The 12,020-nt window shown below is 27.7% G+C and overlaps 5 protein-coding genes and 1 long non-coding RNA gene across 7 annotated transcripts; 3 read left to right on the top strand and 3 right to left on the bottom strand.

Moving 5' to 3' along the window:
* The first annotated feature begins 433 nt into the window (after positions 1-433).
* Positions 434-2,156, top strand: LOC122526718 (39S ribosomal protein L15, mitochondrial). The gene is made up of 5 exons (XM_043650273.1): positions 434-666; positions 894-1,048; positions 1,212-1,377; positions 1,541-1,700; positions 1,853-2,156. The coding sequence occupies exons 1-5, from the start codon at positions 568-570 to the stop codon at positions 2,152-2,154; spliced, it is 882 nt and encodes a 293-aa protein (XP_043506208.1). The 5' UTR covers positions 434-567; the 3' UTR covers positions 2,155-2,156.
* LOC122526722 lies at positions 1,361-1,967 on the bottom strand. The gene is made up of 2 exons (XR_006306160.1): positions 1,842-1,967; positions 1,361-1,752 (listed from the first exon to the last, which is right to left on the bottom strand). It is a non-coding gene; the product is annotated as an uncharacterized LOC122526722 (long non-coding RNA).
* A 31-nt stretch (positions 2,157-2,187) lies between the features above and the next one.
* On the bottom strand, positions 2,188-4,123 carry LOC122526710 (WW domain-containing oxidoreductase-like). The gene is made up of 7 exons (XM_043650266.1): positions 3,953-4,123; positions 3,774-3,838; positions 3,451-3,687; positions 3,170-3,365; positions 2,919-3,104; positions 2,595-2,850; positions 2,188-2,496 (listed from the first exon to the last, which is right to left on the bottom strand). The coding sequence occupies exons 1-7, from the start codon at positions 4,045-4,047 to the stop codon at positions 2,287-2,289; spliced, it is 1,245 nt and encodes a 414-aa protein (XP_043506201.1). The 5' UTR covers positions 4,048-4,123; the 3' UTR covers positions 2,188-2,286.
* Positions 4,124-4,579: 456 nt separating this feature from the next.
* On the top strand, positions 4,580-7,185 carry LOC122526672 (ubiquitin carboxyl-terminal hydrolase 46). 2 transcript variants are annotated; one of them, XM_043650210.1, is made up of 8 exons: positions 4,590-4,829; positions 5,194-5,274; positions 5,366-5,582; positions 5,659-5,739; positions 5,808-6,097; positions 6,229-6,366; positions 6,451-6,594; positions 6,695-7,185. In XM_043650210.1, the coding sequence occupies exons 1-8, from the start codon at positions 4,827-4,829 to the stop codon at positions 6,800-6,802; spliced, it is 1,062 nt and encodes a 353-aa protein (XP_043506145.1). In that variant the 5' UTR covers positions 4,590-4,826; the 3' UTR covers positions 6,803-7,185. The 2 variants fall into 2 exon arrangements, with proteins under 2 accessions (XP_043506136.1, XP_043506145.1); XM_043650201.1 differs by having other exon boundaries at positions 4,580-4,829; positions 6,229-6,594.
* A 132-nt stretch (positions 7,186-7,317) lies between these two features.
* Positions 7,318-8,336, bottom strand: LOC122526680 (60S ribosomal protein L21). The gene is made up of 2 exons (XM_043650224.1): positions 8,233-8,336; positions 7,318-7,833 (listed from the first exon to the last, which is right to left on the bottom strand). The coding sequence occupies exon 2, from the start codon at positions 7,822-7,824 to the stop codon at positions 7,345-7,347; it is 480 nt and encodes a 159-aa protein (XP_043506159.1). The 5' UTR covers positions 7,825-7,833; positions 8,233-8,336; the 3' UTR covers positions 7,318-7,344.
* Positions 8,337-8,961: 625 nt separating this feature from the next.
* On the top strand, positions 8,962-11,095 carry LOC122518634 (WD repeat-containing protein 74). Its single transcript, XM_043637684.1, has 8 exons — positions 8,962-9,138; positions 9,228-9,375; positions 9,450-9,545; positions 9,638-9,944; positions 10,021-10,118; positions 10,220-10,421; positions 10,512-10,793; positions 10,935-11,095. Exons 1-8 carry the CDS (start codon positions 9,081-9,083, stop codon positions 11,016-11,018), a joined length of 1,275 nt encoding a protein of 424 aa, XP_043493619.1. The 5' UTR covers positions 8,962-9,080; the 3' UTR covers positions 11,019-11,095.
* The last annotated feature ends 925 nt before the right edge of the window (positions 11,096-12,020 follow it).

Raw genomic sequence — 12,020 nt, 5'->3', positions numbered from 1 at the left:
TATTATTTAAATTATAATTAATTCTAATTCGCAATAAGAACAAATTTACAATAACTACGAAATGTACGTGAATCGAGATATCAAATTTAAAATTATTTAATCATTACCGTTTATTTTATGTGACTTAATTTTGTAAACAAATGTATTATTGCTTAAATAATAATTTAATATATTAAAAGGAAGAGTAATTATAGTCATATTTTATTATTATCCTAAATTATTTGCTATCTAATATTTAAACAAATGCACTTTTATTCGAATATAATTAATATTTTTAATATTTTAATTATATTTTTTCTATCTTTAATTTTTTTTTTAATTTGTATTCTCTAAATTTTGCATTTATTAATTAATACTATTTACTTTTTTTTAAATGATATGTATAAATCTTGCAATATATATATGGTTAATAGAAAATGGAGGGGATTATCCCCACCATAAGTGTACGATACATACTACCATTCATTCAATTGTATAATGTACTACTTGGTAGTATATTTTTTAAAGTGAATAATTCACTTTTTAAGTAATAATTATTATAAAAGATTACAATTAATTAAATCTAAAATGGCAAAAAATGGTAGAGATTTGGCATTATCTATGCTAAGAAGTTTACCTCGAGTAGGATTGTCAAATCTTCGACCTAACCCCGGTTCAAGAAAGCCTGTAAGAAATGTGTTTTGTTATTTTAATTTAATATTTATTACTATCTGTATATTAGATTTAATAAAAGTAATAGTTTTACGATTTTAAATATTTTTTTGTTATTATTAAAATCAAATATATGTTAAATATAACTAGTTTATATAACCTTAAAAATTGTATATTATGTGATTGTTGAAATATATGAAATTATATATATTTTAGTTTTGATTTATTTATATTATTTTTAGTCAAAAAGAGGTAGGGGTCAACACGGAGGAGATAAACATGGTGCAGGAAACAAAGGTTCTGGTCAAAGACAAAATTATATGAGACCTGGATTTGAAACCGGGAATAATCCATTTTATCTTAGATTTCCAAAAGAGCCTTATTATAAAGGACATCAGTAAGTACGATGTTGATTATTGTCACAAATGTATAACACATCTCAATGAAAATTAGTGTATTACAAATATGTAACATTAATAATGATTATAATAAGATTTATTTTAATTGGTAATTATATATTTAGAACACAAAGAGAATTATGCATTTGTTTGTGGTTACAGCTTAAGAAGACAATATCCACCACTTTCTTTGAAAGAGCTACAAATGTTCATAGATACTAATAGGATAGATTCCAGTAAACCAATCGACCTGGCAACTATAATAAATACAGGATTATATAACTTTAAAATTGATTGGAAACATGCTGGAGTACATTTAACGGATGAGGTAATCAAATTTATTATATTAACATGTTAAGAGCACAGAGTCTCTTTTACTTACATGGCCTGAATAGAAAGTATACTGCCAGTCACTAGTAACTAATTTAACGTGTTCAGAAAAATTATTACTGTTCGAAGGAGAGAAATATTAAAAAGCGTACTTTTTTAAGGGCTCAAATATATTCAAGGCAAAAGTTAACATAGAAGTGCAGTGGGCTAGCGAACCTGTGATTGCAGCAATTGAAAGAAATGGCGGCATTATCACTACGGCTTATTATGATCCAAATTGTTTATTCGCTTTAAACGATACTGAAAAGTTCCTTCGCAGAGGTATAGTTGTTTTTGATTGTTTAATTTTCTTTTTCTTTTTATGGCTATATAGCTTTATATATAATATAAAAAATCAAAAACATATATATATATATACATATATTATTTTAATAATATATTATTTGATAATAAGATATTTACTTAATTTATAGGCGATCCAATACCACGTAGATTATTACCACCTGCAGATTGTTTAGAATATTATTCGAGTGCTGCAACAAGGGGATATTTGGCGGATCCTGAAAAAATTTCTCAAGAACGTTTAATATTATCGCAAAAATATGGTTACATACTTCCAAAAATTGAAGATGATCCAGACTACAAAATGTTGACTGAACGTAAAGATCCACGACAATTATTTTATGGCCTTGAACCAGGTTGGGTTATTAGTCTTGTGGATAGAGTAATTCTTAAGCCAAAGGCGGAATATTTGAAAGAATTTTATGCTAGTTAAAATATTGTATATTTAATGATTATAAAAACGCCTTAAACCTTATATTAAATCATTTGATATATACATGTATATGTATATATATCTATATATATATAAAAGAAACTATATATACTCTTCGCATTTTTTACCTAATTATTTCAAAGTTAATGCTTCCCAAAGTTTATCTTTTTTCATAACATTTATAATTAAATCTTGAGAAACGGACCATAGTCTGCTTGCCAATGCGGAATCTACTGCTGCAGTCGAAGGATCGCAACGATAACAATTATTAAAATAAAGTCCCGTCGCTCCTTCTAATTCTGGTGCAGTTGCACAAAATATTGTTGTACTTGCCGCTTGTTGCTAAGTCAGAAACAAAAAAAAACAAAAAATGTATGAATTAATATGCAATCTACTTCAATTAGTAATCTCTTTGATTCAATAAAAAATTGTGAATATACCAGTGATTTGGTGAAAGGTCTCACTATGGCGAATAATAGTCGGAATATCCACGAATAACGAGATAAAGATGAAGAAACCATATTACCAGGATGACAACTGAATACACTTACTGCGGGCCATTGCTTAGATAATTCTTGAGCAAATAATATATTATAAAGTTTAGAGTCGTTGTACGCACTCATTGACCAATAATGATATTTAGGCGGGGACAAAGTTAAAGGATGAATATCTTCGACGTGTTGTATAGAAGAAAATCTATGAGTTAATAATAATATTTATTATATAAACAAAAAATTCGAACGTAATTAATCTATCAAAATTACCTATGTGATTCGCTGGAAACAATTACTATTCTTGCATTGTAACAACTACGAATGGGATGCTCCAACAAAAGTGTAAAATAAAATTGTGAAAGATGATTAACTTGGAATGTTCTTTCATAACCATCTTTTGTAAGTTCGTATGGAATCCCAAATACACCGGCATTCAATATTAAAATATGAAGAGTTCTAAAAATGTTATATTAATTAAAATAATATTATAACATTTATACATTTATTTAATAAAATATTACCTATATTTTTGTTTGAACTTTTCTGCGGCATTACGTACGCTTTGCAACGACCCTAAATCTAATTCTAAGATTTCACAATTAACATTTTCTTTTTCTTGTTTGATTTTTTTCACTGCCTCTTCGCCCGCGTTAACATTTCTGCAGGCAAGTATAACATGACAGCCATGTAAAGCTAATGATCTAGCTGTTTCAAAACCTAAAAATTAATGAATGTTTACTATTTCATATATAAATAAAAATAAAATAACAAATACATTTATATATAAATATACATTAATTACCTATTCCCGTATTAGCACCAGTGATAAGTGCTAATTTATTACGTAAATCACGACCGTATAAAACAGAAAGGGCTGTACTACTTCCATCGAATCTTTGTCGTACTGGTTGTGAACTCTCTCTGTATTCGGTAGCAAAAGCTAATCGAGGATCGGTGTAAGTAGTAGTACGATTCATGTGATCAATGAAGAGAACTTTACCATCGTCAGAAATACATCTTTCCCATCCAGAAGGTAATTCTAAAAAAAAAGTAATAATACATTAATTTGTTATTACTTAAAATGAATGAATTTAAATCTGTATAATATTAACTATAAATAAATACCTCCTTCTACAATTTTCTTGCGTTCAGTTCTAGGATGCGTCCACTGTGTACCTTTTGTATAATGACTATAAAAAACAGTAATTATTTTCAATGATAATTAAAATGTATGAAATTAATGAACTAACCATAAAAGTGCTAGTATTACAAAATAATATTAATAATAAACCACAAATATTTACTTGACATAATAAACGTTTCCATCAACAGTAGCTCTTTCTTCCCACCCAGGAGGTAATTCGTCCTCGCTATCAGAATCATTAAGAACATTTACCATTTTGACATTACAAAGCAAATTTCTTATTATCAATTAAAACAACAAATTTCCTTATCAAACGCTAGGGAAATTTGTATTTTAAAATTTAGCGGGTTGTCAAACTTCCTAGCCGCCATATTTAAATTACTATATGACATTTGATCAGAAAATAACCAATCGTTAATGCTGATCTTTAAAAACCCCAGTACTGTACATTAAAAATATAAATTAAATAATAATCTATTATTGTGTGTGTACAGAGTCAATAATATACTATAATACAATTTTCTCAATCAAAGGTTTGAATATTGAAAATTTTAATGAATCAGAGAATTACATTTTTTTTCTAAAATTAGACTAATTCATAAATTCCATGTTTATATGAAATTATAGTAATTCAAATATGTGTAATAAATGAATATAATGAAATTATGTTGCATTATAAAGATATTTGCTTTTATTTTTTTTTTAATAGGAAATTTAAAGACCCAATCACACATTTATTTTTGTTTCTATTTGAAGATAACTTCTCTCTTATTCATATAGATGATGCACAAGTGCATATACATATAATACACGCCACACGCACACATATATATGTTTGGTAAAGTAAATGCGCAAGTTAGCCTTTTCTTAGAAGAAACCTCTGAGTATAAAATTCTGCTAACTTTTATTGACATATTTAGATTAATCGACGATTTTAGGTAATGAATCATTAAATTTCATGAAGATGGAGTTTATATCCTTGATGAATTTTCTCTTAAATATTCGATATACAATTGGGGATAGAAAATCATAAAATGGTAAGTGTCAATTTAATATCAGTTCAAAGAATATGTATACTATTAAACTGATAACAAAATTTTCTTTTTTTCTGCTTTATATTATTTTACTTGAATTTCTTATTTAATTGTTACATTAATCAAATTGTTACATTAATTAAATTTACCTTCCGTGCTATATCAATTCTTTTTAATCTTTAATCTCTATGTATAATAGAATTTATGCTGCTTAGATAGCAATGTAAATATTTGGAAAGCTAGTGACAGTTAAGATTTTTTATATCGCTTGTCTTACTACTTTTAATTATATTATTTGTTATTATTTTAATTATTTCTGTCGTTGTATTACTTGTTTGATATTTATTTATGTAAAATGTTGTTTTAGGGTGCAAACATATCACAATTAGAAAGAGATATCGGGTCTGATCAGTTTCCACCAAATGAACATTATTTTGGTTTAGTTAATGTAAGTAAAAATTATCCTAATAAAATTTCAATATTATTGCCAATACATTTCTTAATTTATCGATTAATTATATAAGATTATTTCTTTCTAGTTCGGTAATACTTGCTACAGTAATTCGGTATTGCAAGCTTTATATTTCTGCAGGCCATTTAGAGAAAAAGTTTTAGAATACAAAGCTAGAAATAAGAGAACCAAGGAGACATTGTTAACATGTTTAGCTGATCTATTTCATAATATTGCAACGCAAAAGAAAAAAGTTGGTTCCATTGCCCCTAAAAAATTTATCGCTAGGTTAAGAAAAGAAAAAGGTTTGTTTGTTGCATCTTTTCATTTCATCTAAGACTAAATTAATTATTAAAATTATTACTTTCTTTTTTTTCACAGAGGAATTTGATAATTATATGCAACAAGATGCCCACGAATTTTTAAACTTTCTTATTAATCATATAAATGAGATTATTCTGGGTAAGTATTTCAATTATATTATTTTCTTTCCTTTGCAAAATATATTTATATATATTTCTTATTTTTAGCAGAAAGAAGTCAAACCAAACAGACAGGAGGAAAGGGTGCGGGCGATGCTGGGTCTCCACCAGAACCAACATGGGTCCATGAGATATTTCAAGGGATATTGACTTCTGAAACGCGCTGCCTTAATTGTGAGACTGTTTCTAGCAAAGATGAGGATTTTTTTGATCTGCAAGTTGACGTAGACCAAAATACTTCTATAACATACTGCCTGCGCTGCTTCTCTAATACAGAAACACTTTGTAGTGATAATAAATTTAAATGTGATCATTGTAGTAGCTATCAGGAAGCTCAGGTATACTTTTGATCTAATATTTTTTTATCATTTAAAAAAGCTTTTTATATTAAATTAGATAATCATTGATCAAAATATTAAAAAAAATTATTCAATTAAATTAATATATTATTTGTTGCTTTGTCCTTTAGAAACGAATGAGAGTTAAGAAACTTCCCATGATCTTAGCATTACATTTGAAAAGATTTAAATACGTGGAACAGTATAACCGACATATTAAAGTATCTCACAGGGTAGTTTTTCCATTGGAATTGCGGCTTTTTAACACTGTAAATATCACCAAGAATTTGTTATACATAATACTTTTCTCTATCTGTGAATATTTTATAAAAACAAAATTTATTTTGTTGCAGAGCGATGATGCTGTCAATCCTGATCGCTTATATGATTTAGTTGCGGTTGTGATACATTGTGGAAGTGGTCCGAACAGAGGCCACTATATTTCTATAGTAAAAAGTCATGGATTTTGGCTGCTTTTTGATGATGACATGGTTGATGTAAGATGTAGATTTATACGCAAAAATTATTTTGATATCTTAAATATTTTAGTAAAAAAAAAAAGGGAAATAATGTTGTTAATTGGATATTATTTTTCAGAAAATTGATGCATCAACTATAGAGGATTTCTATGGGCTCACATCAGATATACAAAAGAGTTCAGAAACTGGATATATTTTGTTTTATCAATCAAGGGATTGTAGTTAAAAATTATTCAACATAAGAAAAAAAAAGAATTTAAATTATGTTAAAAATAGTCATTATCATTTAAAATTAATGTAACTCTCTAAATTAATTTCTGCAACGTTCTAATTGTACAGTCGAAAAAAAGAGAGAAAAAGATTTTATCTTTTAAATTTAATTATGTATATGAATCTTTCTTCTTTTTTATTAAAACAAAAATTCCAACGCTTAACTATTTAATCTAAGAATTGGTTTCCTAAGTAAACAAGAAAAAAAAAGAAAAGAAAAAGCAAAGAAACGTTTATTATTTGTTATATGAATGTTATTATACTATGTTATTTGAGAAGAAGTATTAACTAATCTTATATAAAATATAAGTGAGAATTAAAGAACTTTATGAGCATAAATTGAATTTATTCATTCATATGAACCCATTCGCTATCAATGTCATATATTTGCAATGTGCAGATTTCTATTTAAATTAGAATAGAAAAAATAAATTATATCTATGAGGAGTACAAAACAATAGAGATAATTAGTACTTTATAAGATATTTATTGCAACACTTAAGCAATAAATTCGTAAGGAATAGGTGCTAATAAGATGGGTGCTTCGCGTCCTGAAACAATATGAGCTTTTGATGGTTCGGCTGGTTGTCTTTTAAGTTGAACTTGGACTTTGTTTTCTTTGGCTTCTTTCCTAAGCCTTTCGTTTTCCTTAACACGCTTAAGGAAATCTTCTCTACATTTGGAATGAGTAAGATGTTCAATGCGTACATTGATACGCTTGGCAATGATGCGTCCACGCACCCTCTTGTTAACAATAACTCCAAGTGCGTGAGGTGTTACATTGAATACGCGTCCTGTCTTGCCATGATAAACTTTATATGGCATACCCTTCTGAACTGCTCCGTTACCCTTGATATCAACTATGTCACCAACTTTATAGACTTTCATGTACGTCGACAGAGGAATAGTTCCATGTTTACGGAATTTGCGGGAAAACAAATCCCGAGTACCACGACGATAACCTTTTGAATTAGTCATGGTTTAAGACTGAAAAAATGTATCATAATTATTATATATATACAGAAAAATTCTCTTGCATGTCACAAAATGCAGCTGTTTCATATTCAACGTAACACTTTTCATATGACTGAATTATACTTTCATACGAAGTACCATAAACGATTATAAGCAATAATTAACACATATAAAGATTTAAACGATAAAAATATTACATTAAAAGTTTTTCATAAATTTTCACTATTACAAGTTTCGTCAAAACACGTGGTCACTTTTTAAAAGTCGACGGATTATCTGCATTTCGATATTGCTAATAAAAATATGTATGATGTAATAATATGGAAAAAGAAAGATATTTTATTTTTCGCATAAATGTTATTAATACGTTTATATAATTAAAATATTAAATTATTATTTTTGAATACTAACCTCTACAGAGACAGTTAATGGCCGATACAAGCTAGAAAGAAAGATATTCGAAATTCCTTTATTTAAGATGGCGCAGATGGCGCTAACACTGTGGCCGTCACGCCAAAGCTTGGCGCCACCGGCACTCTTACCGTCACGCCTCTAGTGACGAAACAAAAGAATTAAGAAAACACCAAGTATATGAACAACCGCTACTATTCGCTCTCTTCCGTTCCAACCACCGAGCGAGATACACGCGTTTTACTAGCAGCGACCAAAAGACTGAACACTAGTTACTACTTCCGTTTCTCTTTATTACATTTTGTTAAGTTTAAAATATATATTTTGTAAATCCTTTTTGATACGTTTAAAATATAAAAATATTCTAATAATATTTTACCCTAGTGAATTAATTATTATTGCATATCGACGAACACGCTACAACACTTTCTGAATCTTCATTTTGTAATGGATAACCTATTAGAAATAATAAACTTTCCCTTTGACCAATCACACGATTTTCAAATCATTACCGCTAAGACTCATCTAAGACTGGATTAGTTGAAACGTATGTATATTCTTTATGACCAATCACAATTATCAAATTATCATTGCTAAAATTGGATTGGCTAAAACGCGTGTTACTGTTTCTGACCAATTACAATTCTGAAATTTATTAACACTTAAAATGAAAACATTCAAAATCTATACAATGCTAACAATATAAAAATTTTAAAAATGAAATAATAGTTTGGCCAGCCTGTATGTTAGTCCGCGCTATTTGTAATTTTTCACGTGGTTATTCTAACCTAGTTAATAATTATTTTCAAAATACTTAGTAGTATTGTATAATTATTAATAGTTAAGTAATGGATTATAAAGATGACTTTGACATTTTTGTGGGTGGCAAATCAGGAGTATTCAAAGGTTAATTTTAATGCAATGGCTTCCAATGAAATTAAAAATTACTCTTTTCAATTAAATTGTTTTTAAAATATAAAATGAACTCGTTGTAGGAATTAAAATTGGACAGAAGGAATGTGTGCAGAAAAATTTAAAAAGTTTTATATCAATTGGCTATAATGATGAGATTACAACAGCGAATTGGAGTGATGACGAAGAACGAGATATACTCATAGCTTATGGTACAAAAGAAACAAGAAGGTATTGAATACATTACATTAAAAAAATTATCCTTTTTTTAACTGACACTAATAAACATGTTTAATATGTTATAGTGTTAGCATTTATGATACCGAAAACATGTCATTTAAAAGCACATTTGTTTGCGATGTTGGCAAAGGAAGTATAAATAGTATATCAAATTACAATGGGTAAATAATTATGATTATTTTTATAATACTTATTATGTTCTTATTATAAAAACCACCTTTGAATTATCGAATACATATTCAATATTTATTAGGTCAATTTTGACTGCAATTCATTCTGGCGAAATAAAAATATGGAATTTTAACAATCAAGACAAAGTAATATTAAATGCCGGTGATAATTTACATAGAATGTGTCATTCTAATATAAATAAGAATATAATAGCAACCGGTGGCAAAGAAAATGGATTAAAATTGTTTGATTTGGAGAAACAAAAACAAATTTTTCACGAAAAGAATGTACCGCATGATTTCTTAAATCTGAGAGTACCTATTTGGATTTCAGACATTGCTTTTCTTCACGACTCGCATAGAGTAGTCACTGTTAGCAGATTTGGACATGTATGACTTTTTAGTTTCTATGAATATTTCTTGATCTAAATTAAATACTTGTATAAATTTATAAAATATATTTTAGATACGTTTGTATGATCCTGACGCGCAAAGGAGACCAGTTTTAAATTTAGAAATAAAAGATGAACCCCTGACTGCTGTGACTGTACCTTATAAAGAAATGTAAGAATTTGTATAATACATAAACATATATATATACATAAAATTATATTATATTATTTTATAATATAAATATATTTACACATTATATATATATACTGTAGGCAAGTCATGGTAGGGTCAGGTAAAGGAATAATGAAACTTATTGATTTACGTAAACCTGGAAAGATACTTCATACGTATAAGGGCCTGGTTGGTAGCATAACTGGATTAGCTTCTAGTAAAGCTGGACCGTATGTAGTCAGTACTTCTATGGACAGATATTTGAGAGTGCATCATATCGACACAAGACAAATGCTTAAAAAGGTAATTTCATGAATATAAATGAATATAAAGATATCATGAGCGTATATCGACATACATTATTCTGTGTTAAATATTATTTTGTTCTTATAGGTTTATCTGACTTCAAAATTAACATGTTTAGTATTGAGATCAACATTTTCTCCAGAAACACAGATCGACAATTCTGATAAAGTTCAAAATAATAATGGCATTAATAACAATGACAATGAAGTTATCTATTTAGATAATAAATCAGAGGATTTAAATGGCGATGCAGAATACGATGCATTGTTTAATAAAATGGAAGTTATTACATCTAAACAGAATAAAACGACAAACTTGTGTTACAAAGGAAAGAAACGTTCTAAAAGTGCTTCTTCCATAAATCACCCAGTAAGTAATTTTCTATTATTATATATATAGGGTATTCATGGTGTTCCTCGTCCTGTATTTTTAACATTATTATTATTATTATTTATACAAATGTTTCTGAAAGTTCTTATATATTTAATTTGTTAATATTTACTTTTATAGGAGGAATCAAAAACGTCTAGGATATTGGAACCTTCAAGTACTATTTTAAAAAGTAAAAAATTAAAGAAAAGAATAAAAAGTTAATATCCACAATAATAAATAACAAATTGTATATAATCGTCAAAACTTATTGAACCTAAATGCACTTTTTTCATACATCATAAATACGTTTCCTCATTTTTCGTAAACGTTAATTTACAAGGATTGGAAATTTAGATAAGAATAAAAGTAAACGATATAAATATATTATATATATATCATAGTATATTCTATCGCTGAGCACTTTATAAGTTACATGTGTGTGAGAGAGCCAAGGATCATGCGCTAATCACTTTGCTCAGGTTACATAATATTTTAAGATGCAATCACGATAACTAACTACAACACAAGTTTTTTTTTTGTGGTGTATCATACAATTCATTATTAATATCTCAATAAATTACATTTTGGTTTTTTTTTTTTGCAATGCAAGTACTGCCACGTCCAAAATCTTCATCTTCATTTATTTTCAATGTTTCTCTTACCGAATTAGATCTAATTTCTTTTATTTTCATTTCTCCATAATATAAATTTGTTGCTTTTCGCTTGTCCAAGTAAAATATTACAGCGAATTTTAAAAAATTATGATACAGTATAATATAATATGTATGCGAATCAATCAATCAATCTCTCTCTCTTTCTCTCTCTCTTGCTCTCTTTCTTTCTAATTAAATTTTTATTTCATATATAGAAGTTTGTTTAAGGAAAGCGCGAACGTGACTGCTTGCAAATTTGCAGTAGTATATATTTTGTACTAAAAAGATTTAGATTAACTACTACGGCACGTTTAAAACTACGCGGATGTATAGTTTGTTTCTCATGTACAAAAAACTCCATCATCATCGTTATCATCAATCCGTTCTCTCATAATTTTTATCGCAATACTTCAATTGTAATTGCTATATCTTTCTCTCTCTCTCTCTCTCTCTCTATCTCTCAAATTTTCTTCTTTTTCAAATTGCTGTTGTTGTTGCTGTTATTATTAATGGAATATTTAATCTTACATGGATAAACATATACAGGAATATAATTTCACTAAATTATAGG

The sequence above is a fragment of the Polistes fuscatus genome, unplaced genomic scaffold, assembly GCF_010416935.1.
Source record: "Polistes fuscatus isolate 324 unplaced genomic scaffold, CU_Pfus_HIC Scaffold1, whole genome shotgun sequence".
Taxonomy (NCBI): domain Eukaryota; kingdom Metazoa; phylum Arthropoda; class Insecta; order Hymenoptera; family Vespidae; genus Polistes; species Polistes fuscatus.
This window is presented reverse-complemented; position numbering and strand designations above follow the sequence as displayed.

Excerpts from the sequence above, each read along its gene's own strand:
- LOC122526680 (XM_043650224.1), bottom strand. The coding sequence starts at position 7,824 with ATGACTAATTCAAAAGGTTATCGTCGTGGTACTCGGGATTTGTTTTCC.
- LOC122518634 (XM_043637684.1), top strand. The coding sequence starts at position 9,081 with ATGGATTATAAAGATGACTTTGACATTTTTGTGGGTGGCAAATCAGGA. Across the intron at positions 9,376-9,449 it reads GGTACAAAAGAAACAAGAAG|TGTTAGCATTTATGATACCG; the intron begins GTATTGAATACA and ends AATATGTTATAG. Across the intron at positions 9,945-10,020 it reads CTGTTAGCAGATTTGGACAT|ATACGTTTGTATGATCCTGA; the intron begins GTATGACTTTTT and ends AATATATTTTAG.
- LOC122526710 (XM_043650266.1), bottom strand. The coding sequence starts at position 4,047 with ATGGTAAATGTTCTTAATGATTCTGATAGCGAGGACGAATTACCTCCT. Across the intron at positions 3,839-3,952 it reads GGAAACGTTTATTATGTCAA|TCATTATACAAAAGGTACAC; the intron begins GTAAATATTTGT and ends TGTTTTTTATAG. Across the intron at positions 3,366-3,450 it reads TGGTGCTAATACGGGAATAG|GTTTTGAAACAGCTAGATCA; the intron begins GTAATTAATGTA and ends ATTAATTTTTAG.
- LOC122526718 (XM_043650273.1), top strand. The coding sequence starts at position 568 with ATGGCAAAAAATGGTAGAGATTTGGCATTATCTATGCTAAGAAGTTTA. Across the intron at positions 1,049-1,211 it reads CCTTATTATAAAGGACATCA|CTTAAGAAGACAATATCCAC; the intron begins GTAAGTACGATG and ends TTGTGGTTACAG. Across the intron at positions 1,378-1,540 it reads GAGTACATTTAACGGATGAG|GGCTCAAATATATTCAAGGC; the intron begins GTAATCAAATTT and ends TACTTTTTTAAG.
- LOC122526672 (XM_043650201.1), top strand. Across the intron at positions 5,275-5,365 it reads ATTATTTTGGTTTAGTTAAT|TTCGGTAATACTTGCTACAG; the intron begins GTAAGTAAAAAT and ends ATTTCTTTCTAG. Across the intron at positions 6,595-6,694 it reads TTGATGATGACATGGTTGAT|AAAATTGATGCATCAACTAT; the intron begins GTAAGATGTAGA and ends ATTATTTTTCAG.